The following is a 26428-nucleotide window of genomic DNA, read 5'->3' as shown; positions in this document are numbered from 1 at the left end:
CTCTCGTGGACCTTGGATGAGTTGCCTAAAGGCTTGCTGTCATTGAGTGCCAGAGGAGGACCAGAACTGGGTGGTTTTTGCACTGATAGCTTCCTAATTCCTATTGCTCTGTTTCTTGGCTTTCTTTGAGTAGCTACCATAGTGATGACCTGTTCTAACAGCAGAGAAGGAGAAGATGTGAAGCTTCCAGACTCTTTTTTGTTTCTTTGTTTGTTTTGAAGACTCACTCCCAGACTAGACGTGGAAACTCCCCCAAGTGTTAAATTATAGTTTGGTTATGAGTAAGCTGAGGAGCCCTGGGTACAGGTTAGACGTTGGAATTCTAGAGATGGCTGAGTCCAGCTTAGATCATAGACTTAGTCTTAAAATGTGATCATCGTGAAGTGGTGTTTTGACAAGAAGTTCAATGACATCTTTCATGGTCTTCTGTCTGTGGACAAGAGAGAAAAATGGGAACCAGAGCAGTTGATGGCATCAAGGGAGATAACGCTCTCCCCCCCCCAGCCCCTGCCCATTCATCTCCTTCTCCCCTTCGCATCCTCGTCTCCCTTCTCTTCCCCGTCTTTCTCTTGGTCACGTCCCTGCTTTGCACAAGTAGTACACAGTCACTGTAATAAAATAACATAGAGAAAACATTACAATTAGACACAATGCATTATAGACTTTTTCAGACTTGTTGGTCAGGTTGTTTTCTACTTCTTACTTGCTGAATATGCGACCCTGCACATAAACTCATTAACTCCTGGGGATAGGTTCCTAGAAGCGAAATGTCTTTGTTGGGGATGCCCCACCACCACCCCTTTTTTAAAGGGCCATACCAGCAGCATATGGAAGTTCCCAGGCTAGGGGTCAAATTGGAGCTACAGCTGCCAGCCTACACCACAGCCACAGTAACGCCAGATCCGATCCACATCTGCAATCTATACCATAGCTTACGGTGGCAATGCCAGAGCCTTAACCCACTGAGTGAAACCAGGAAGCGGATCCCAATGCTAATGAATACCAGTCAGGTTTGTTACTGCTGAGCCACAGCGGGACCTCCAGGATGCATTCTTAGAATCGTTTATATGTATTGCTCAGTTGTTTCCCCAAACCTGCCTGTGTGGTAGAGATGGGAGCAATGGATTTTCATTATACCCATGTCCAAAATGTGATCTGGCCTCCAGAATTTACTGAGATTGCTGGCTTTATGCCTGACTATATCCTGTGCTGGATGGGGGAGGTGGTGATACCACTTTACACCAAGGTAAAAACCTGAGGTATTGATATTAATTCTGGGCACAAGGCATTAACTGAGACTGGCCATCTGAAGCTGGACAAGAGGCCAAGATACTGTGGCTCATGAGGGATCACTGAAACACCAAGGAGTAATTGCTGGAAAGGAGATGGTTCACTTCCTTTAAGTATTTGAAAGGCTGTCCTATCACTCTTCGATTCACTTTGTGTGGTTATAAGGGCAGAATCAAATTAGATTCACTTTAGATCAAATTGGATTCATTTTGTGTGGTTATAAAGGCAGAATAAGCAGCAGAGGTTGGATGTTCCAGGAAGACAAGATTTAGTTTCATGCAAGGAAGCCCTGTCTAACACAACAGTTTGAAAATGGACTGGGTTCCCCTGTTCTTGGTGGGTCCCTCTTCCCTCTGCATCCCTGGAGATAATCCAGCAGGGACCACATGTCATATAGATGAAGAGTCTGGAATGTGTGGGAAGGGAATTCCTCATAAGGATTCCTTTGGAGACCTTTGAGTAAACTTTACTGCTTTGAGGCTATGAACTTGGCATCACAGCTTTTGGTGCAATAGTCTTATCACAAAGCCAGATGAAATATTCTGCAAATAGCATTCATGCTCCTAATGTTGCTTAGTGCAAGGAAGTAACTATTGAACTTTCTGCTCTCACATTTTCTATACTCAGTTGATTGGTAACCAGAGTTTAGGTTTTTTTTGGTTTTGTTTTTAAATTTTTTAACGCCACAGTGGTGGCATCTGGAAGTTCCTAGGCCAGGATTGAAATTCCAGCTGCAGATGCAGCAACACCAGATCCTTAACCTACTGTGTCGGGCTTGGGATTGAACCTGGGCCTGCACAGCAACCCAAGTCACTGCAGTTGGTTTCTTAACTTGCTGCACCACAGTGGGAACTCTAACCAGAGTTTAGTTTTTTGACTACCTTTGATCTTCTGTTCAGTTTTTGTAATTGCTATGTGGGGAGATGGTTTTTCTCATCGTTTTTGTTTTCCTTGTATTTTACACTCTTTGCCAAACTCGAGTCTCCTAGACCTTAAGTCCCCACACATCTTCTGAAAGGTAAAGGTGGTAGTTTTCACATAGTGTTCATCTCTGAGTAGCCTTTTCATTTTTTTTATTCTAGTATTGCTTTCAACACCTTCTAAGCCAAATCACACTTGCAATGTTTCTGAATCTGGCCTATGTTAAAACGCTATGCTTTTCTGTTGAAGAAAGCGTGAGCATTCAGACTTTGCCATTAACATTTTTTTGAGGTGTATTTTCCTTATTTCGATATTGCTACTTTCAGAAGTTAAAAAATAACTAGGAGACCACAAAATCAACAAACATGTGGGAAACGTGCCTATTTAATGTTCCTAAAGCAGACCTGATTAAATAATAACCTATCCTCTTTGCCCTCGAAGCTGGACTGGGAAACTGCAGAAGGGGCATCACCTGGCCCCTTGGAAGAAATGCAGACTCTGTAGCTCCCCCCAACACTCCTGAGTCAGAATCTGCACTTTATCACCTGACCCTTCCTATGGTGCCTGGCAGACCTTCCCAGGGGCCGTGATGCTGCAGAACCTGGGAGTCAGAGTCATTCTCTCACTTTGGTGGTTTGAGCACCTGTTAATGCACCTGGCCTGTGACTGGGTTCTTTCACGTGCAGGAGCCCTGAGCCCTTTTAATCCTAAGCAGAACCACCCCCTAAAGCCTGCATTGTTAGAGGCTCAGAAAAGTTGTCACTGGGCCTCCAAAGGTGTCACTAAAACTTTCTAGAGCTTGTATTTTCTAAGCCTGAGACAGGAACATTGAGGCCCAGCCTGTAATGGCCTGGCCTGGCCAAGGGTGACAAACTCCAGTCCCCTAGCTCCTGCCTTGGGGACTCACTGTGCTTCTGAGAGCCAGGTGCCTTGTAGAGGATGACAGAGCCAGCATGACCCAGGGGCTGAAACTCAGCCCCCAAACTCTGGTCATTCAGGGTTCTGATTGTGGCCTGGTATTGTCCACGGAAACAAATTGCACAACCTAGAAGTTGAGTTCTGTGCTGAATCTCCTCTGGGTGCCCTGTTCAGGTGGCCGCAGCAATTGACTGCTTGATGACAGCTTGGGTGGCTCTAATGTGTTGGCTTTATGGCTGCAGCATCCTCTGTTTACTGGTGCGGTGGCAGCATTTCTTCTTCACAGCATGAAGGGCCTCGGGAGGAATTCAGCTCTGACAATAGTCAGAAGAGCAGGTGTAGGTCCCACATGTCACCTGCAGGCCGGCTACCTGGGCCCTCAGTTGCAAAAGAAGTTCAGAGGCCTAGAGAAACACAGTTCTCAAGAGTCTACACAAAAATAGGGTGTGTGTGGGGGGGAGGGGGGGCTTTGATTTCTTTAAATATAATAATTGAAAAGACTAAGTATTTATGAGAATTTAGGTATTCCCATCCCGCAGCCTTGGGGATACTGCTTTGACTATTGTGAGAAAGGAAAAAAAAAAAAAAAATCAATGATAAAATGTACTCTTTAGACAGCACTCCTGCCATGAATTGTTTTTCACACTCAGTACATCTTTGAAAACAACAGCTTGTTACCCTGGTAGTAAAAGCACAGCTTGAAGGCTGCAGGAATCACAATTTCCCAAAGTATGAGGTGCTGTGAACCATTCTGGGGGTTCAGAAAATTATAGGGAGGTTTTAGTTTTTATTTTAAAAGTATCACTTTGCAAAATTCATGTAAAAATTAGTGTAGTAAAGGATTAACTTCAGTGTTTACTAATTTAGCCCTTGGATTTAAATGAAATGGAAGTGTTAGATGCGATAGATCTAAAAGGGAACATTCTGAAACCCACCACGCAAAATCAGGGCCAAATCTGAACTCCCCACAGACTGCCACTGGTGGTACTTTTCTTTCTCTTTAGGTAACATTGTATTTTCTTTCTCTTTACCACTGACATCGGCTTATTTCATATGAATCTGTAATATATTAAATACATATGCATTTAAAATATTGTTTTGATTTGTTCATGAATTGTTTCTCTTCAAGGGCCTATCTGGGGAAATGAGTAATTTCTCATATCCTCTTCTTGCAGGAAGGATTTTAAATCGTTTCTCCAAAGACATTGGGCACATGGATGACTTGCTGCCCCTGACGTTTCTTGATTTCATCCAGGTAACATAACAGTCACGTCAAAAGCAAAGCACCTCCTGCTCAGTGCCTTTTCTCCGAGGCTGAGGGTGGGCCTTTCAGCCTGGCGCTGTGTCCTGTTATCTTAGTAAAAGGCCGTGTTTGGAAGAGAAAGGTGCGGTTGTGATTGGGAGGCTGAGTTAACATGAGTAATACCTGGTGTGGGCGTGGCTACACAGTCCTGTCAAGGTTGGTTCGAAGCAGTGACATGCTTGGGAAGTGGGTCTCCCTCTGCCTTCCAGGTATCTGGCGTGGATTCCCTTCACTGTGAGCAATTTCATAATATAGAAACAATCACCTCTCACGGCAAGAGGGCCTAGATTAACTAAATGATGCATTGTGTTACCACAAAAGACAAATATTTACTGCACCTTTTTTTTTTTTTTTTTTTTTTTTTTTTGGTTGAAGCTAGGTGTGGTTACTTACAAAGAAAAGATTAGTAATAATAAAGTGCAAATAATACTTTAACAAGGACAATAGGGAGCAGTTATGGAAGATACAAAGCCTTTAAAGGCAAGTACCTTTCAGCCCGGTAACTTGAATAAGGGATCAGTCATCTGAGAAAATGTCCTTTTTGTTTTTGTAGCAGCTTTTCTTTTCACACGTTGATTGCTCTGTCTTAAGATGTCCTTTTAAAAAAACCCAACCATCCCACAGAAATAACTTCTTTCCAGCCTTTTTTTTTGTCAGTGAACTTGGAGGCTCTAAAGAATGATCTTGGGTCATCTCATCTTTCTGTCATCTCTTCGTTCCTGTGGGTTGTTTTTTCTTTTGTTTAATTCTGTCTACTTTTCAGTGATTCCGGCTGCTCTTAGTGTTTGCTTTGGAAAAGAAAGGCAGCTTTGAAAAGCAGCAGCTATTCCAAAATCTCAGCTGCTGTTGCTAATACGTCCTAAGTTTGAACCTTTTTCAAATGCCCTAAGTGCCAGTTCACATGAACTTCTTTTAAGGCCGAGAAGCAGAAATGCTGCAGTTGGGGTATGCAGGTAAGGCTGGATCCTCACGTTCCCCACCCCACATTTTCTATTTCAGTGCTCAAATGCTCTTGAAGTCGAAACTTCTCTTCTGGAGCCATTGTTAATAAATCAGCCAAAAATACTGATTTCAGAAATTAGCTGAGAAATTGTGAATAGTCCTGAAATGATTCTAGGCTTTCCTGCTGGTCACATTCAAGCAGTGCCAGTGAATATATGACTTCAAACAGTGTAGCCGATGGGCTTCCACTGTTGACCAACGTGAAGTAAACCGAGGTTTGGAGGCAAAGTACATTTATTGCAAAAAAAAAAAAAGCTTGATTTTTTTTTTTTAATCCCCTCCCCCCCACAAGCTTACTTTATAATGGGTCCTACTGGGTTTAGCTGGGTCATTTCTCCTCAGAAGCACTCTTTCAGTAAGAGTGTCATCTTTTGGCAGAGATTGTTAATGACTTCGAGAAGATTTGGTGAAGGCTTCTGTTTCCTTGCTACAGCAAGCCAGACCAAGGTTAGCTTTCCAGAGCTGGCTTCCCGGCCGTGTGCTGAGCACATGGTTGAGTCCTCATCAGCAGCATCCATCACGTGTTTTTGCTTGATGTAGAAAGGGACAGGGATAGACGCAGCCTGATTTCAGCATCAAAGATTCTCAGGAACGTGAGCAGAGAACACTCTGATCTCCCTGTTTTCTTTAGCCTGAGAGGCAAGGGTCTCACTTCATCCTGGTGAAAACTCACCATTGTTGAATACCAGTAGTCCCAATTAGCTGATTTGTTGAATCCAACCGCAATAGCAAATCTCAGTGTTATTGTCTCCAAGAAAGGCGTTTTTGTATAAAGGATGACTCAGTTATCAATTATGATAAAGATCTATTGTCACTTGTTTTGTTTGCAGGTGTCTTTAATAAGGCTTCCCATAATCCCTTCAGGAAGAAATATTTTCTCCTTTTAAAAATAGTATTAGCTAAATATAAAAGCCCTGATCCCTGCCATTGTTGTTGATCCTTTGAGGGACATTTCCCAACATTCATTGTTTAAATGGTTGTCAGGAGGAATCAAGTGAAACTTAATAAACAATGCAGTAACTGGTTCATCTTACTTTGTGTGCAGAAGCCTTTCTCCAGAGGATTTGCATTCGATGAGTGTGCTTTTGACGAGGTATCACTGGGATCATTTTGAAATATTTGGGCCTGTTGCTAGATTAGCAAGTGAAGATTTTGATTAAAGCCACAAAAATGAATTTCGCCTGCCCTCAAAGAAAGGCCAACAAAATTCAAAATGCAAATTTATTGTTATTATTATTATTATTATTTTTTTTTTTTTTGAAGTTGGATAGATCTCTGTAATGAAAACAACCCAGTGGTGATCTGGGACTCTTAATGGAATCATGTAAACTTAAAATAAACACTATTATGGTAAGCACATAGAATGAAAACTAATTTTCCAAATCAAATACATTATAGTCAATTCATTTTCCCCAATCAACCAAATGTTTAAAACCTGTTAGTTATAACAGCCATCTTCTGGAAATTAATTAGAAGCCTATTAGCTCTGCTGGCTGAGCCGAATGAAGAGGGGCGCTTGTTACATTCCTAAGCAGGCTCCGGAATTAAAGTGAAGCAAGGTCAAAATGACAGTCAGCCTGACTCCACTCTGGGCTTTATCCTCAAGAGGCTGATCTTTTTTTTTTTTTTTTTTTTTTTTTTAAAGAGGTGTTTCAGTTTTTTAGAGGAAATGTTATCCTCTTTGGCTCACTTCTCTAATTTAAAAAATCAGGCTAAGATATATATGGCTAAGATATATATGGCTCTGCTGTCTGAACAGTCGATAACACACCCTCTCCAGTTCTTGGGAATCTGAAATGGAAGTGCCTTTAATGTCTCTTGTCCGGCCCATCAACTCTTCTAAAGAGTTTTGTCCTCCCCCTTCAATATGGAGATAGAACATTTCCTGTCGGCTTTTGATGTTTAATGTCCTCAGCAAAACCTGCTGCTGTCGCTGGGTTTTCAGGCTTCTCCTCTGATCCTTTGCATAGGAATCCTACTGACTAGCTCCTCCGGTCCTCAGGGAAGCTCACAGAACTCACTAAACCCAACAGTGGAGTGTCGAAAGGATTGGGAATTTCCATAAGAAGTTACCCTGTGTGTTATCTTGCAGGAGAGCATGGCCCTTCCTGATCTACCTGTCATCCCTCATTCTTGAGCCAGAAAGAACCCGCAGAACTTCCAGTAACAAATAGAATGCAAATTTAAATTCAAAGCCTAGCTATCTTTATCAAGAAGGAGTTAAGCTCTCTTCTTATCAGAATATTGAAACTAACACTGACATGCTTAGTGTTTTTTTTTTTTCCTGACCAAGGATAAGTATATGATCATACTTTTCAGGAGAATTAAAATCAAATAGATACAGAAATAAGGTAATTACATTTATCCATGGGAACTTTTTAATCCAGAGCATGAGTTGCGGGTACTTTTCCTGTAAGACGGTGATAGTTTTGTTCATTTCATAAAGAAGAGCTCAGCAGTGTGGACCGTTGGGGTCGAACGTAGTTGTGTTTCCCCTTGAGTCTGATGGCCCGGGATTGAGGAAAGGGAACTGTGGCATATCCTCCCATCAAGCAAGTCCGAAAGTCAGGGGCAGACTTTATTATTCCACTAACAAAATGACTGAGATAAGAAAATGTTTAAAATGTGAGCGAGTTTGTTGGCCAGATAGAGGCTATTTACTAAACGGTGTCCCTTGGACTTCAGTAAAAGAGTTCTGTTGTACTTTGCGAATATTTACGGGGTTTTATTTCTTGTTTTGGTTTTGGTTTTAGATAGTGATTCATAGCCATGCTAATGGGAAACAGTGACACAGCTCGTTTTGAAAACGTGTGTAGTTTACCTTTGTCCAGCCTGCCACTGAGAAATCCGGCCAACAGGGTGGGGTGGGGGGGTCCCGGGGTGGGGTATGGGGTCACGTGTGGGGTACAGGATTTTGGAACCTGAGCTGACCCAGGCATGGAACGGGAGTAAATGAAGGGAGACGAGTGCTTAACGGAGGAGGCATTTTGGGAAGGGGAGATCAGGCACGTTTTTGAATATCATGGGAAGTGGATACTATTTAACAAGTAATAACAGTCAGCAGCTTACCTCACTGCTGCCTTGGGCTTATCAGATCAGTTAGTCAGTGGCTGGCAGTGCACATCTGGCTTATCAAAGTGTTGTTCGGACAAGTTCTATTCGTTTGATTTTTCACAAATCCTAACAGCGTTGAGTACCAGCAATATTTGAAAACCCAAGGCATCTTTCAGGCTAGAACATGGTTCTTCACACATTAAAACTACATCTCTTTATGAAAATCAGGATGAAAAGACAGTATAAAAATCTTGAAGCCCTCATATGGGAGCAATCAATGAGGGGGGAATTCTTTGCCTAGGACTTCAGCATTCAAAACATGATGTATTTGGATAAACATCAGTAAACAACATTGTCACTTAAAATTGACATTTGTAAGTGTTTGACTGGCTTCCTCATTCCACAAGACAAATACCTGCGATCTAAACATAACCTCTCATTTTCTTAAAACAGCGATTAATTTAACTAACAATAGTGTGATGTATCTGCAATATTTGTCATATATTACTGGCATTTAAAATTTAATTTTATTAAGGACGATAACTGCTCATGATTTCTCTTTTTAATCATACAGTATATTTATAAAATTTGATGGGCGACTCTTTTGTTTTGTGAATATATGTGTGATTACATCTTAACATTTCTCCAAACAAATCCACATTATTTCTGTTATTCATCTGTGACTCATGCATTGGTAATGCTTTTGTTATTTCTCACAGCTACAGCGTGTCCTCCTTTTTTGGGTTTTCCCAGCAGTCTTTCTACTCCACCATCTTAACCCATCTCGAAATTTTCAGTTATCTTCGCATAAGCAATTGGCCAAAGTGGTCCTTTGAAGCCTCTTGGCGGAGGGTCTGCAACATCCAGGGTTGACACGTCGTAGGCTATGCTCTGCAGTCAGTGAGAAGCGATTTATGTCAGAAGATGCTCAGGCAGCTCTATGGCCAGTGATGCCAGCTTCCTTGCCCTCTGCCAGCTGCTCCAGCAGTCTTTTATTGGGTTTCTACTTTAGCTAGGGATGCGGAGGTGAAAAAGACCAAGGCTTTTTTTTTTTCTTTTGTTCCTTTTTTGATCTCCCTGCGGCATATGGAGATCCTAGGCCGGGGATCAGATCCGAGCAGCAGTCAGGACCCAAGCCAAAGCTGTGGCAACACCAGATCCCTGACCCACTGTGCCAGGCCAGGGACCAAACCTGCATCCCAGTGCTTGCTTCCGGGACACTGCCAATCCCATTTTGCCACAGCGAGCACTCAGATGGAGCCTTTTTGTTTGTTTGCTTGTTTTTGGCTACCCCTGTGGAACATGGAAGTTTCCCAACCAGGGATCAGAGGCATGCCACAGCAGAGACCTGAGCTGCTGCAGTGACAATGCTGGATCCTTAACTTAGTGTGCCGCAAGGAACTCCAAGATGATGGAGCCCTTGTCTTCATTCATTTGACAAGCACTCATTGAGTATGTCCAGTGTGCTAGGCACCATGCAGGGCTTGGGGATGTGGCGTTGCATGGCTTCCCCCAGGCACGCTATCCTGGGAGAGAGAGGTAGAAAGTCATTGAGGACAGGAGTGCTGCGTGATGAGTTGCAGCAGGCGGCTCCTGCTCGAGACTGGATCCAGCTTTAGCGTGAGAGTTACACGAGTTCAGTAAAACAGATTCCAGTAACGTGGGGAGAGAAAATCCTAGTCTTTGCCAGAGGGCAAAGGGCTGAGACTGGAAGAGGCCTGGAGGGAGCAGAGGTGCGGGCAGGCTGCTCTGAAGGAGTCTGAAACAGGAGGGAGGCCTGTTGGGAATGAAGGCTCTGAGGAGGAGCTGCTGCTTGTTGGGGTTTAGTTTGTGGGTCAGAGGAGGACATGGTGGTGTTTCCCTCTCTCCCTCCTTCCCTTCACCAAACAGGGACCAACGTTGAGGCCCTGAGGCTCAGGGGGGAGTCAGGCACGAAGCCCTCCCCTCATGGGTCTCCTCCAGCCGCTCGAGGGGTGGGGGGCATCCAGAGACTCCCCCCTTGCTGCCTTTGGATCCTGATTGTGTGAGAGGGCTGTGCAGAAAGTCCTGGAAGGCAAACTAGCTGTGGGGTTGGAGGCAGTGGGGAGCCTGGTCCAGGAGGAGGTGGGCGGAGCTTCCAGGAGGTGACCTTTGATCCCAAATGAGAGGAAAAGGCCCCTGTGGGTGGAGGGCAGCGGGTGCTGCCAGAAGCTGAGTTCCTGGTGGGAGCCAGTCTTTTCTGTCTGTCATCTGCTGAGAGTGGGGTCAGGAAGGGGCTTGAAGAGGGTTGTACAGTTTGTTTTGTTTTTTGGTTTTTGGTTTTTTTTTTTGTTTTGTTTTTTTGCTATTTCTTGGGCTGCTCCCTTGGCATATGGAGGTTCCCAGGCTAGGGGTCCAATCGGAGCTGTAGCCACCGGCCTACGCCAGAGCCATAGCAACACGGGATCCGAGCCACGTCTGCAACCTACACCACAGCTCATGGCAACACCGGATCGTTACCCCACTGAGCAAGGGCAGGGACGGAACCCGCCACCTCATGGTTCCTAGTCGGATTCGTTAACCACTGCGCCCCAATGGGAACTCCTACAGTTTGTTTTAAAGGACACAGTACCAAATGTGTTTAACCTCATTTTTGATGATTCTTGGGTATACTTTTGATAAACATTGGATGGTGTTTGATCATTTTTTACCTTTATGACTTCTAAAGTGTTTGCTCTCTCCTCTAATTCCTTCTCACACCTTCTCCCCACAGGGCAGCACTGTCTGAGAATGTAGGTCGAAATAGATTTGTTTTGCCTCGTTTGCCAATGAATGTGTTATGGGGCAGCCCAGGCCTGGGGAGTTCAATTCAAATTTCCTAGCCCCTATATTTAAGCTCTATAACTCCTGAAGAAAAAGTTTTCCTGCCCATTAGACTGGCTGTTGACGCGCGCACGCGTGTGTGTGTGTGTGTGTGTGTGTGTGTGTTTGCACTCCTTTAGCCCGTGTTCAAATGGACCTTCTCAATGCTCCACTTTTTTTAGGGATCAATAAGTCCCTTTTCCCCATTAACGAAGCTTTTCTGGACCAACCACTCTGTCCTCAGTAACACACTGTGTCCCGCAAGGGGCCCCTGTCACAGGAGGCAGAGAGCTGTGCTAAGCCTACTGCCTTAGACCTTGCTGATCCCTCAGTCCGTTGGGTACATCCGGTATGCCAGACCCTTTTCTAGGACAAGGTACATGGGCCAGTGAACCAGGTGTCAGCTTCCAGGAATTGACATTCCTGTGCAGCAGACAGATAGTAAACAGATGTACAGATTAATCCCAAAAGGCTGCGGTGCACTGGGGAAAGGACAGTATTGACCCAGGACTTTGGGTCCTGCTAGAAACATGGTGGACAAAGAAGTGATTCCATTTGACTTTGAACAATTGGGAGGAAAGAGCCATGTGAAAAGGATCTGGGGGTCGGGGGAGCAGGGGGAGCAAGCTGAGGAGGAGGCACAGGTGTACAGGCTCAAGATGGGAACGAAGTGGCTGTTCTGGAAAGAGAGGAAGCCAAGCAGGGAAGAGAGGAGAGAAGGGGCTCGAGACAGAGGCTTCCTCGGCCCTGGTTAAGGGCTTTGGGTTCTCTTCTGGTTGGAGTGGGAAAACACTGGGACATTTTAAACAGAAGAGGGACATCCAGTTAACATTTTATGCTGAATTTGTATGTATTTGACACTCCTTGTAGGGTTTTTAAGACATGGTTTCAAATCACCAGTAAATGCCTAATCCCTGAAAGGTGAGTCTCCAAGCTGCATTGTCCGGTGTCCCCTCACCCGGAGCACAGCTTTATAAACTGATGCAGATCAATACTTAGCGTTTCCATCCTCGAGCTGGTGCAAACTGTACTGGGTCAGCCCACAGACTGGACCTGGTTTTCTGCAGTCTTCTCCTTCCTAGACCTTCCTTTTAGGGCAGTGACTCCCAGACATCAGGTGGCATCTGGCTGAGTCAATATGAAGCAATTAGGATGATGTAGGGGTTTTTGTTTTCTTTTTTCCAGAGCTGAATTTATTCTGTTTTTCTGTTTGGATGTCTTGATTTTCTAAATACACTGAAATGGCCATCACCCAGGAGTTCTAATGTCAGCACATAAGGTGGAAGTCTTTTGTAGTCCAGATGACCTGTAAATAACCATCGTCCTAGCTAACATTTAGTGATGGCTTCCTGGGTGCCAAACCTCCTTTTAAATCCTTAATTTTTTATATAGTGTCTCATTTCATCTTCCTGGCCACACCAAAACGTGCATACAGTTGTTGTACTGAAGGCATTGAGGCCCAAAGAAGTTATACAGTTTGTCTGCAGTCATACAGCTAGTAAATGACCAGTTAAAGATTTATTTATTTTTTTTGGGGGGGGGCACTCCCACAGTATATGGAAATTCTCAGGCCAGGGATCAAATACAGGTTGCAGCTGTGACCTATGCCACAGCTACAGTGTATTGGATCTTTACTTAACGTACTGGGCCAGGACCAGAGATCCAACCTGTGCCACTGTAGAGACAATGCCGGATCCTTAACCTGCTGAGCCATAGCAGGAAGTCCTTTTTTTTTTTTTTTTTTTCCATTTAATGGCCACACTTGTGGCATATGGAAGTTCCCAGGCTGGGGGTTAAACAGGAGCTGCAGCTGCTGGCCTGCACCACAGCTACAGCAACACTGGATCCAAGTCTTCAAATTATGCCACAGCTTGCAGCAACATTGGATCCTTAACCCACTGAGCCGGGCCAGGGATTGAACCCATATCCTCGTAGATACTAGTCAGGTTCTTAACCCACTGAGCCACAACGGGAAGTCCAGGAATGCCTCTTTTTATATTTTAGAGTTATATTCATTATGCTTCTTTGAGGGAGACAGAGGCACCTACGTTTTGATCCCACCTGAGTATTCCTATTATGAGAGGTCCTGGCTGGAATCTCTAGTCATATTTAACTTATTTCGCATCCGTTACCTATTCCTCCTCCCCAGCCAAAATTATAGAAGTGTTTATTAATAAGATCTCATTGTATTTGAGGTATAAACCTTTTTGAAATTGTGGTACTTGCTTGTTGTCTTATTCTGTCTTCAGAATTAACTGTGAACAAATCTACTTGCCTTCCCTAAAAATGCTTTAGGAAATTTTTGCTCATTCATGAAATTCTCTGGTCTGCAAACTACTCAAGACCTTTGTGATAGGCCTGGCCTTAAACCTTGAATATCAGAGAAATCGTGAGTGTTTTTTTAGCAGTGAGCATCTGAAAGGTTAGTAAGTAGAGGCCACTGTATTTTCAGAAATGTTGTTGCTCATTTGTTTGGGTTGTGACTTGAATGGCTCTTGTAGTAATACTGTGTAAACAAGAACAAATAGTGAAGAAAGCAAATTCACATTCACTTGGGTTTTGGAAGATTTACGTTAAAACTTTATAAATAAGTGATTCTATGTTGTACTAAAACTAGTCATTGGAAATATATCCTTTATTGAAAGTTGCATGAATATGCTGGATTTAAAAGAGAAATGGTTAAATTTATATACTAGAAATGTATAAACTGGCTGTAATCTATCATTTTATGGAGGAAAAAAAAAAAAAAGAAAACCCTTGCACTAATAACCCTCTTTTCTGTGCAGATAGTAATCCCGTTATATTTGATTTCAGATAATAGAGCTTGTTGGTTATATCAGTGTAAATGAGTGTGTTTGTGTGTCAACGGAAATGTAGACACTCAAACCCTGAAAGGACGATCACATTGTTGATCCTTTGCAAATCCAGTAGCTTGATGCACATCTTAAACATGGAAAATATTGCTTGTGGCTGGAGCATATGACGTTTGTAGGCCTCTGCATAAACCAGGGTCACATGTCAGCCTAGAAGGCTTGTCTAGGATTTGAATTTGAACCTATAGAGTGGGCCTCATTCAGGGTCTTTGAGCAGGTACATTGGCTGGTCATTATGTAATTTCCAAGGGACAATGAGAATATGTGTGCTTGTCTCTCTCTTTTTTTTTTTTTTTTTTTTTTTTGTCTTTTTGCTATTTCTTTGGGCCACTCCCGCAGCATATGGAGGTTCCCAGGCTAGGGGTCGAATCAGAGCTGTAGCCACTGGCCAGCGCCAGAGCTACAGCAACGCAGGATCCGAGCCGCGTCTGCAACCTACACCACAGCTCACAGCAACGCCGGATCGTTACCCCACTGAGCAAGGGCAGGGACCGAACCCGCAACCTCATGGTTCCTAGTCGGATTCGTTAACCACTGCGCCACGACGGGAACTCCCTCTCTTCTTCTTCTTCTTCTTTTTTTTTTTTTGTCTTTTTGCCTTTTCTAGGGCCACTCCTGCAGCATATGGAGATTCCCAGGCTAGGGGTCCAATTGGAGCTGTAGCCACTGGCCTACACCAGAGCTACAACAACGCGGGATCATAGCCGTGTCTGTGACCTACACCACAGCTCACAGCAACGCTGGATCCTTAACCCAGTGAGCAAGGCCAGGGATCGAACCCGCAACCTCATGTTTCCTAGTTAGATTCATTAACCACTGTACCATGACAGGAACTCCCTGTCTCTCTTCTTTAAAGTGTAACCTTCCCAGTTGGTGGACCTCCTTGAAAATCAGCAAGGCTGATAATGTGGTTTTGTTACATATATGTGATCGTTGTCCCTCAGTTGTGCCCATGGTGGCTTCCTGAAAAGGATCTTGATGGTTTCAGATTTCCTTCTCCTCTTTGGGGTCACCTGACAAAGTCTTACAGGCAAGCCTTCCTTCTCCCCACTTCCCTGTGCTGGTTCCACCCAGCATCTGTGTTGGCATCTCCAGACTGAGTCACGGGCTTCTCTGAGGTTCCCTGGGTTTTTGATTCTGCTTCCCCCAGTTCACCTCATTGTATAGCAATGCCGGCGCCCCAGGTTTACTGGAAACTTGAGAATGTTTCATGATCTGATGCATTCTGTGAGGCTTTCTGTTTTCAGGAGATTTATGGATAAAGCTAGTGAAACGAATGGCACGGGTGATGTTATGGCTTTACACTTGTTTGAATGAAGCCGAAAATTAAGTCATTAACTGCAGACTTACCCTTGACCCTCTCGAGGTAAATGTCAAGAACTGCTCTTTTTGCTTGATCTATTCATTCGTTTTGACCTGCTCCTGCATGGCTTGTTCTCTCCATCCTCCCTCTGTGAAATGTGCCTCGAGGATGCCCCAATCCTCTGCCTGGCTGTCTTTCCTCAGAATCTGTTGTGACTCTTCCTAAACATGTTCATGCTATTCACCCTTGCTATAATGTCCTAGGGGACAGATTTATCATCTGGTGAAAAAAATATGAACGCCAAATGGAAGAGTTCTGTGTATGGCAAGTTGGATACTTGGCAGAGATCTAATAAAGGCTTCACTTTAAAAACAAAACAAACAAAAAAAACCTGTTGAGGAGACAACAGATCAGTAGGAGTGAGGGACAAATTTGAGAAACATAGGAGAATTGTGTGCTGAGAGCATCACAAGTGTCTTGGAAGTTGTAGATGGTGTGTTCCCAATGTGATTTATGCAAAAGAAACTCTGGCATGACACCTGTGTCTGCCAAAATCGTAAGATTTTGTATTATTTATTTTGGAGCCGGCCAACTATTCATCCACATCGTAGCAGTGAAGGGGGCATCTTCTGTAACCCTGCCTGGAGCGAATGGGGATGGCGCTGCATGGATTCCTGAACCTCATGTAGGGATGGGGGAGGCTCAAATGGCAGGGAGCCCAGGAGGGTATAGGGTGCCGGCAGGGACAGCAGAGTGTAAAAAGCTGGACTGGAAGGTTTGAAATCAGGCACAAGAGGAGATGAGGATGGAGAGGGCCAGAAGGGTCCAGCACATGGACTTGATTTGGAGTGTCGTTTGGGGTTTTTTTCTGTGGGGTAGAAGGCCACCGAGAGGAAGAGATCAGCGGAAGGACTGGGTTTTGCCCACCTTGAGAAGCCAGGAAGAGGCACTGGTCTGTCCAGGTTTCTGTTTGGGGTGTCCAAGCGGTGATGCCAAATGTGGCTAATGAGAACCTTGGCTCCTGAATAGTGGTCCACACTGCGGGACAGTCCATCCCTTCAGGCGATGCCATCCGTAAGCAGGTGTCCCAGCAGAGGAGCCGTCGCGAGTTTGTACACCGTCATATGCACTGACTCTTAGAGCTGCCAGGTATGCTGCCTGTCCAGTCAAATGATACTTGCTGGCAAGATTGGAGCTGCTCATGATTCCAAAGGAAGAAGAAATGCAGCATGGGGAAAAAACACAAAACAATTTATGTGTTCTATTTAGTGTGATTCTACCTGCTGTGTCAGAGCTTTGGAAATGGTTTTTTCCAGTGTTAATCATATCTCTGGGAAAACCTTCATGTTTTAGTTGTGTGAGAGTTGAGTGTGCTGCTGTAAATATGATTATGTGTTAATGGGAATCATTTATGATTATCTCTGTAAAATAGAAAAAATAATACCAACTTCATAAGGTCTGTTGGGAAGACAAAATGAGGTCACTCATAATGAAATTCTTAGCATGACCTCTAACTCCATGCGAAGTGCTGAATAATGGCTAGTTTTTAAAAAATACCACTTATATCTTTAAGCAGCAAAAAATCGTCTGATAATAGTGTTATTTTTTATTAATGTAATTGTCATAGGCAGTTTCCAGGCCCATCTATATCATCACGTGAGTTTGTATCAGAAAGATTCTAGGTTTGTAATCTCTGAAGCTTTTAGTAGACACTTTCTCATGTAGATTCAATGGAATCAAAAGCACTTGTTTTCAAAATAGACTGTTTGATCACATGAATGTAATTTTCATACAATTTACCATGTCTCAGATACCACTGAGTAAGGAGTCTCAAGTCTTCAGAAATTACTGAGATCACTTTCAAGCAGTTTTCCTACTAGTAGTAGAAATGAAAAGTAAGATACAGAAGTATGAACTTAGGCATGTTAATTAAAAAAAAAAGGGGGACTGCCTTGAGCATGCAAGCTTGTACACAGCAATATGATGTCATTTATTGAGTACAACGGAATTGCAAAATCCTTCTTCCCCACCCACCTCTGATTCCCCCCCCCCCCCCATGAAAAAAATCAACAGCTTGGCTTTGCCTAAAATACTGACTTTTCATATCCTTCCCTGACACAAAGGGCTAGTCCTGAGGCTCCCTGAACCCCCAGTGCCCGCAGTGGTGGGACCACCATGGAACGTGTCATTCCCTCCTCTCCGCACACAAAACACACCAACTGCAGCTCTAGGAAGTGAAAATGCCCAAGAAAAAGAAAATGGGAAGCAGGTGCCCTCAGTCATTCCTTCTCAGAGGGGGGAGCGCAGGAGAAGGAGCTGCTGCCTCTGGACACTGAGAACAAAGCCAGCCTGAGACTCAGCATAAGGGGTGGGTCACTGGCTTTTAGAGAAGCAAAGAGTGGAACTGCCTTTCCTTGTCTCAGCACCACTGACCCTTGCATTTCATTGTGTAGAGATGTCAGGGAACTTGTGTAGAAAGCATCCCAGCCTCTTTCACTGAACAAAGACGTTGTCATTTTGAGATTTCTATGGTGTGTTGACCCCTTTTCTCCCCCCTCCCTGAAATCCCCCTTGAACAAAAGACATTGTTAGTTAGGCTGCCTTGCCCTGGTTTGAAAGATCTCTGTTTTAAAAAGTTAAAAAAAGTAAACTCGTCCTTTTTAAGTAGATCACCTCATTTTCACGCTTTACAAATCAACAAAAGCGTTTTAGTCAGGGCATTTGCAAGGATGGAACATTTCTTGAAGGTGCCGTTTCGAGAGAGAAGGATTCATGCACACTGCCAAGTTAAAGTGGGTTTCCTTGTTAATGGAAGGGAGAGTTGATGATACGAGTTACTGGAAATGTTTACAATCACTTGACCCTCGGGTTTCTGGGATCAGAGTGAGATGCTTCACACAAGCCCACTCACATGCTCCCTTTACCTGTCTTTTTAATGAAAGATGGAAGATGAGAAGGTTGCTTTTTTCCCAGCGTGATCGTTAGCATTCTTAGGAAGCTGCCCCATCAACAGCAGCATGGTGACAGTTAATCCCCAGGGACCTTCCCAGGTTGGCAACCAGTGCTCCAATTTGTCTGTCCCAGCATGTGTGTTCCAATGATAATGTTTAGTGTTCAAAAAGATGCTAATTAAGACTTAAAAAAATAAGAATCTCATTTATATCAAGCCTCGTTATGTACAGAGCATATAACTCTATGTTGTGGCGTTATTGGATGATGGCCCTGGCAAAACAGAAGTGGCCATGCCAGTCACTTTCTCTCCTTGCCATCGTGTGTCTTTAGGGATGATAAAACCGACAGTTGTTACGAGAGAGAGGAAAAGGGCTGAAAACTTACTCATGTGGAGAACTTTAGAGTCTCCTTATGCTATTATAATCATTATTATTTTGTCTTTTTAGGGCCGTACCAGCGGCATATGGAGCTTCCCAGGCTAGGGGTATTATCAGAGCTATAGCTGCCAGCCTACACCACAGCTACAGCAATGCCAGATCCTAGCCACATCTGCATCCTACACCTCAGCTCACGGCAATGTCGGACCCACTGAGTGAGGCCAGGGATCGAACCCCCAACCTCATCATTCCTAGTTGGATTGGTTTCCCCTGTGCCACAATGGGAACTCCTCCATATGCTATTCCTTTTTTTTTTTTTTTTTTTTTGTCTTTTTTGCCTTTTCTAGGGCCACTTCCCGCGGCATATGGAGGTTCCCAGGCTAGGGGTCGAATCGGAGCTGTAGCCACCAGCTTACGCCAGAGCCATAACAACGCGGGATCTGACCCACGTCTGCAACCTACACCACAGCTCACGGCAACACCGGATCCTTAACCCACTGAGCAAGGCCAGGGATCGAACCCAAAAAAAACCTCATGGTTCCTAGTCGGATTCGTTAACCACTGCTCCACGGCGGGAATTCCATATGCTATATTTGAGTACGTCTTTTTCAGTCGTACCTACTCTGGTGAGATTTTTTGGGAAGGTGAAGAGGAAAGAACAAGTTGGAGAATTTCCCTTGCGCTTAGTCTTTTATCTATGGTACATTTCTGCAATCTGATGTGGAACATGATTAATTAGAATCTGTTTCTTGTGGTTGTCTTCTACTTGTGAGTTTCCTGACTCAGCTTGTTTCTTGCAGCCCTCTCTCCGGGCCTATTGATTTAGTCCTCCTTGATTGTTATCTTCGTCCAGTTACAGAGCAGATAGGACAGCTCTAATGTCGAAACTAAGGGCTGCATCCTACAGGAGATAAGTCACATGTGGCTCTGGAGCCACTTGTTTGAGGCACACAGCTGCTTACTGTTCACCCCCATACATGCCCCTCCCCCTTGGAAATCACCGTATGACAGTATGGCTGTGCATCTTACACCTGCCTGAACTTGACCTAAGAAATGGGTATTGAATTCTGATGTCATCATGTTTTGTTTTTTTAACCTATTCTTAAAAACCTGTTTAACTATTGATTCTTTTTTTTTTTTTTAGGTCTTTCTGTCTTTTTTAGGGCTGCACACGAAGCATGTGGAGGTTCCCAGGCTAGGGGGTCTAATCGGAGCTGTTGCTGCTGGCCTACGCCAGAATCACAGCAACGATAGATCCGAGCCGCATCTGTGACCTACACCACAGCCCACAGCAACGCCAGATCCTTAACCCATTGAACGAGGCCAGGATCGAACCCTCAACCTCATGGTTCCTAGTTGGATTTGTTTCTGCTGCACTATAACTACAATGGGAACTCCTATTTTTTTTTTCTTTCTTTTTTGAGGTGTAGTTTGCTATAACAAGAAGCAATTTGATAATTGTGTACATCACTTTTACACCTACCTAAAACAAGATGTAGAACAGTCCCATGACCTCAGAAAAGCCCTTGCCCCTTTGCTTTGGACACCACTACACTCCTTTCAGATTTCTGTCGATACAGATCACTTTGCCTCCGTTCGTGTAACTAGAATGGACGTGGTACATTCTGTGTTGCCTTTTGCTTACCTTGTTTTCTAGATTTTCAAGAGCCATCTATGTTGCTGCATTTTTCCGTGGTTCTTTTTTTTTCCATTCTAAATGGTACCTGATAATAGGAAGACACTACAATGAATCTATATTCCAGTTGATAATTTCTTGCTGGCAGATGCTAGCAGCAAACCTTCTTGCTCAAGTGTTTATTCCAGTATAAGTTTCCATTCCTCTCAGCTGGAATACTTAGCAGTGGAATTGCTGGGTCATAAGGTGGACAAATAATTAACATAAAAAATTCCCATAAGGTTTTTCAAGATAGTTGTACCATTTTACACGCCCACCAGCAGCATAGGGGAGTTACCTAGTGGTTGTTCCAATCTTTGCAGTTTTTGCAACACTTAGTATCATCAGTCCTTGTGAATTTATTCTTTCTGGATATGACTTGTCACATTGTGGTTTCAATTTGCATTTTTCTGATGATTAATGATACTGTCTTTTTCATTAATGCTTATTGGCCTTTTTTTTCCCCTACCAGTTCTTCTAGCCACATTTATTTAAAAGCCTTTTATCCATTGAATTGGCACCTTGATCGATGATCATTTGACTGTTTATGAATAAGTTTATATCTGTATCCTTCCACTGATCTATATCTTTGTACCATTACTCCACTTTTAGTTATTGAACGTTTTAGTAAAACTTGAAATCCAGTGGTTGAAGTCCTCTAACTTGGTACAGTAGTCAAGATTGCTTTGATCATTCCAGATCCTTTACTTTTTGTATAGACTTTAGAAACCTTTTAATTTGTTTTTTCATAAAGGCCTCCTGGGACTTTCATTAATATTTCCTTTGGGGAATAGATCTGTTTGAGGCGTCTCTGAGGTTAACAGTATCGTCTGTCAATTATGAATAATGTACATCTCTCCGCTTATTAGGTCTTCCTTAATTTTCGAAGTGTTTCATAGTTATTATTATAGACATCTTCTATTCCTTTGTTTACATTCATTACCAAGAATTTGATGTTTTTTAATTGTATTTGTGGAATTGTTTTTAATATCATTTTCCAGTTGCTAGTATATGGAGATACGATTGATTTATTTGTGAATTCTCTTTGCTTTTTGTCGATTTGGTTTTTCTGTTTCATTTATTTCCATAGAAGTTTCTATATATACAGTAATGTCAGCTGTGAATATTGACAGTTTTACTTCTTTGTTTCCTGTATTTATGACTTTTCTTTCCTTTTCTAGAATTATTGCTGTGGCAAAAATTTTTAGTCATTGTTTAAAAAAAGTGATGAGATAAGACATTCTTGTACTCTTAGGACAAAATCTCTCAATATTTTTCCTTTAGGAATGATTTTAGGAGTTCCTGCTGTCATGCAGTGGGTTAAGTAGCTGGTTCCATCTCTGCAGTGGCTCAGATCAGGGCTGAGGCGCTGGTTTGATCCCCCACTGAGCGCAATGAATTAAGGATCCCTTACTGCCTCAGTGAAGATCACCACTGTGGCTAAGATTCAGTCCCTGTCCTGGGAACTTAACGTGCAGAGGTTGTGGCCAGGGGGAAAAGAAGTTAACTACAGCTTCTTAGGTAAATATCTGTTAACATTGAGAGAGGTTCCTCTAGGGAGTTCCCGTTGTGGCTCAGCAGTGAGGAACCTGACGAGTATCCATGAGGACTCTGTTCCATCCCTGGTCTTGCTCAGTGTCCTAAGGATCTGGTGTGGCTCTGAGCTGAGGGGTAGGTTGCAGACGTGGCTTATATCCTGCATTGGCTGTGGCTGTGGCTGTGCCCAGCAGCTGCAGCTCTGATTCCACCCCTAGCATCGGAACTTCCATAATGCCTGAGGTGTGGCACTAAAAAGTCAAAGCCCCCCCCAAAAAGCGTTGAATTTTGACCAGTATGTTTGCTACATATCTTCATATAATCATATGGCTATTCACTTTTACCTTTTTAATGTGGTAAATTATACCGATTGCTATTTGCAGATTATGTTTCTGGAATAAACTCCACTTGGTCATGATGCATAGCATCATCTATATGTCACTATATGCTACCTGTGATTAGTATTTGAAAGGTAAACTTAAATTTCTGGAATAAACTCCATTTAGTCATGATGTAGCATCTTTTTTTTTTTTTTGATGTATCACTGTATGTAATTTGTTAATATTTTGTCAAGAATATTTGTGTCTATTGTTCACAAGGGATATTGGTCTGTAATCTGCTTTTCTTGAAATAATTTGTCAACTCTGGGGATCAGAATTGTGCAGACTTCATAAAAAGACATGAAAAATATTTCGTTTTTGTTATGGTCAGTTTTATGTATCAATTTGGCCAGCCTCCATTTACCAGTTACAAGTAGCTGCAGCTTGGGGCTCCCATCGTGGCGTAGCAGAAGCGAATCAGACTAGGAACCATGAAGTTTCGGGTTCGATCCCTGGCCTTGCTCAGTGGGTTAAGGATCTGGCATTGCCGTGAGCTGTGGTGTAGGTTGCAGACACGGCTCAGATCCCAAGTTGCTGTGTCTGTGGTGCAGGCTGGCAGCTACAGCTCTCATTGGACCCCTAGCCTGGGAACCTCCATATGCTGCAGGTGCAGCCCTAAAAAGACAAAAGACCAAAAAAAAAAAATTCAAACAAGTAGCTGGGGCTTATATTTGATCCCTGGCCTAGGAACTTCCATATGCGTCATGTGCAGTTGTAAAGAGAAAAAATAAAATTAGGGATTCTAATTGTTTCATTAATATGGAATTTTATATTTCAGATTTTCTAGTTCTTGTTATGTATGTCTTTGTATGATTCTCAAGAAATTTGTCCTGTGAATTAAATTTTTAAAATTTATCAGTACAGTGTTCATTATATATTTTTTAATGCCTATGCTATCTATTGTATCATCCTCTTTCAATCAAAATAATGGCAATCTCCCCCCGGTCCGTGTTTTTTTGTTTGTTTGTTTGTTTTTGTCTTTTTTTTTGCCTTCTCTAGGGCCACTCCCTCGGCATATGGAGGTTCCCAGGCTAGGGGTCGAATTGGAGCTGTAGCTGCCAGCCCACGCCAGAGCCACAGCAATGCAGGGTCCGAGCTGTGTCTACAACCTACACCACAGCTCACGGCAATGCCAGATCCTTAGCCCACTAAGCAAGGCCCAGGATCGAACCTGCAACCTCATGGTTCCTAGTCGGATTCATTAACCACTGCGCCTCAACGGGAACTCTTGGTTTTGTTTTTTGTTGTTGTTGTTGTTGTTTTTACATTTCCTTGGTACTTTAAAAAGAACCAATCTTTGAATTTATTGATTTTATGTTATTTTAATTCATTCATTCATTTTTTGTCTTTTTAGGGCTGCACCCGAGGCGTATGGAGTTCCCAGGCTAGATGTCTTGCCTACACCACAGCCACAGCCACACCAGATCCGAGTTGCATCTGCATTGAGTCACAGCTCATGGCAACACCAAATCCTTCACCTACAGAGTGAGGCCAGGGATTGAACCTGCGTACTCATGGATTCTAGTCAGGTTCATTTCCACTAAGCCATGATAGGAACTCCTAAATTTATTGATTTTAATCTTCTCCTTAGAAGTTAGTTTTTAATTTCATTACTGTCTACTTTTAAATTTTCATTCTCCTGCATACTTTAGCTTATTTTTTTTTAAATTTGTTTTTAAAAAGACCGTTTCTCTTCACAAGTGAATTAACTTTATTATTATTATTATTATTATTATTTTTGCTTTTTAGGGCTACACCTGCGACATATGGAAGTTTCTAGGCTAGGGGTCGAGTTGGAACTGCAGCTGGTGGCCACAGCCACAGCAACACAGGATCCAAGCCCCATCTGTGATCTACACCACAGCTCACAGTAACGCTGGATCCCTGACCCACTGAGTGAGGCCAGGGATCGAACCCACATCCTCATGGGTACTAGTTGGATTCATTTCCTCTGTGCCACAATAGGAACTTTCTCTTAGTTACTTTTTATTTTTGATTTCCTGTTAAATCCACTTAGGTCAGAATATATTATGTACATTTTGTGTCCGTCAGCGTTTATTGATACTTGCTTATGGTAGAGGATATATGCAATTGAAAAGCATGTTCCATTGAAAAGGATGGTACTATTACATATTTCTTAACTATTACATCTCCACTGATTTTTATCCTCTTATTCTATCAGTTATTATGGTAGGTGGGTTTAAATCTCCCACTATGAGTAAGACACAATCTATTTTTACTGAGTTCTGTCAGATTGTGCTTTTATATTTTATACATTTTGGAGCTATGTTATGATTAGATAAATTTAGATATTAAAAATATCTTCTGGATAAACTGACCCTTTATTCTTATGTAAGGTTTTCCTTTGCTTTTGGGAATTCTTCCTAACTTCATGTTAGATAGATATTCCAGGTTCTTTTGGTTAGTGTTCTGATGGGGTACCTTCTTCAACATTTTGTTTTCTCTTCTTTTTTTTTTTTCATTAAAGTATAGTTGATTTATGATGTGCCAATTTCTGCTATACAGCAGAGTAAGCCAGTCATCCATGTATATCCATTGTTTCTCATAATTCATTGCTACTTTTATGTGCTGTTATTTTTATCTCTCTCTTTTTTTTTCCTTTGTACAGCCACACCTGTGGCATATGGAAGTTCCCAGGCTAGGGGTTGAATCAGAGCTTCAGCTGCTGGCATATACCATTGTCACAGCATTACCAGATCTAATGCCACATCTGTGACCTAAGCCACAGCTTGTGGCAACACCAGATTCCTAACGCACCGAGTGAGGCCAAGGATTAAGCCCACATCCTCACGGACGCTATGTTGGGTTCTTAACCTGCTGAGCCACAGTGGGAACTCCTGTGCTGTTGTTTTTACAATGTGCTGTTTAAAAATATAAAATAGTTGGACTTTAGTCTTGAATTTCTTTTCCACTCTTGATCATTGAGCTGTTCCCAAAGGAAAGGTTCTTGTCTTGTCACAGAAGAAATTCAGAAACGAGACGGAAATTGAGAAAGAAAAGTGGTAATTTATGTATGTGAGAGATACACCTCTTTAAGAGAGGTGAGCAGAAAGGGGATCAGCTGCCCTGTGTTTCTCTGATATGTGGGTTATAAGGGGCATACAATTACATGGTCGCAATATTCAATGAGAAGGAGGGCTTGGAGGTCATGTTCCTTAATTTTCATTCCAGCTCCACCCTCCCAAAGGGAGGATGCATTTTTGTCCTTATTTAGCTTTGATCAGAAGTGTCATGGCATTGGTGCCTGATGGGTACTTACCTGAATAACTAACTTTATTATAACTTTATTGTAATGAGGGCACAATGAGAAGCAGGTTACATTTGGACCTGGAGATTTGCACCCTCTTCCACCTGTCTTTGTCTGCCTCCAGGGCACTTAATTATGCCAAAATATGTGGTTTCCGTCAGTTTAGAGGTTCCTGCTTTTCCTTGTCTGCTGCCCATGGACCCCGCTCTTTGCATGATGAGTGTTTTCCTGCCATGAGACCCCGTGCCTCCCTTTTCTGCTCATACCTTACTATCTACCTGTGTAACAGAGGCATAGTGAACAGAAAGGCAGGAAGAAGTGTTCTTCATTTTCCCCATGCTTTCTGTTGTGTTGCTTAAGAATCTGTAAACAAAACACTACCATTCACTCTTTTGTGGAGTTAGCTGTGGCTCAGGATTTCGTGTCCTGCTCTGTGCATATGAGTCAGAAAACGAATTTTCCAGATTCAGAGCAATGTGAAGAAAAGACAAATTCATGGAGACAAGAAATGCTGTTAACATAGTGGGCTGGCTTCTTGCTCATCAGCTCCCCCAGAGGAAAAAGAAGAGTTTACTGAGATAAGAAACACTGGACTTGCTGATGATCAGGGAGAGCCAACTCTGAGCACTTGGTCTTGTCTCCTTTTATTGCCCAGGGAGAGAGGAGAGGTCCCACCGTATACTTGCTGATTGGTTGGGGAAAGAGGGATCTTAAGATACGCTTGCTGGTTGGTTGGGGGCATATAAGGCCCCTATG

The 26428-nt window shown here is 43.0% G+C and overlaps 1 protein-coding gene across 3 annotated transcripts in view; it reads left to right on the top strand.

The window, feature by feature from the left end:
* Positions 1 to 26428, top strand: part of LOC100152536 (ATP binding cassette subfamily C member 4 (PEL blood group)) — a 223180-nt gene that overhangs the window by 143439 nt on the left and 53313 nt on the right. For 2 of the 3 annotated variants that reach the window (XM_084982092.1, XM_021065786.2), the window contains one exon: positions 4305 to 4384. In XM_084982092.1, coding sequence (XP_084838218.1) covers positions 4305 to 4384 — 80 coding nt within the window. Of the gene's footprint in view, positions 1 to 4304; positions 4515 to 5431; positions 5689 to 26428 lie in introns of those variants that run through there. The other variant, XR_014819714.1, reaches the window with a different exon arrangement.

The sequence above is a fragment of the Sus scrofa genome, chromosome 11, assembly GCF_054392235.1.
Source record: "Sus scrofa isolate SSC_HxYL_T2T_F1_AM1 chromosome 11, Sscrofa_HxYL_maternal_Yorkshire_Landrace_v2.0, whole genome shotgun sequence".
NCBI lineage: Eukaryota > Metazoa > Chordata > Mammalia > Artiodactyla > Suidae > Sus > Sus scrofa.
The sequence above is the reverse complement of the archived record's forward strand: the minus strand, read 5'-3'. Positions and strand labels throughout refer to the sequence as shown.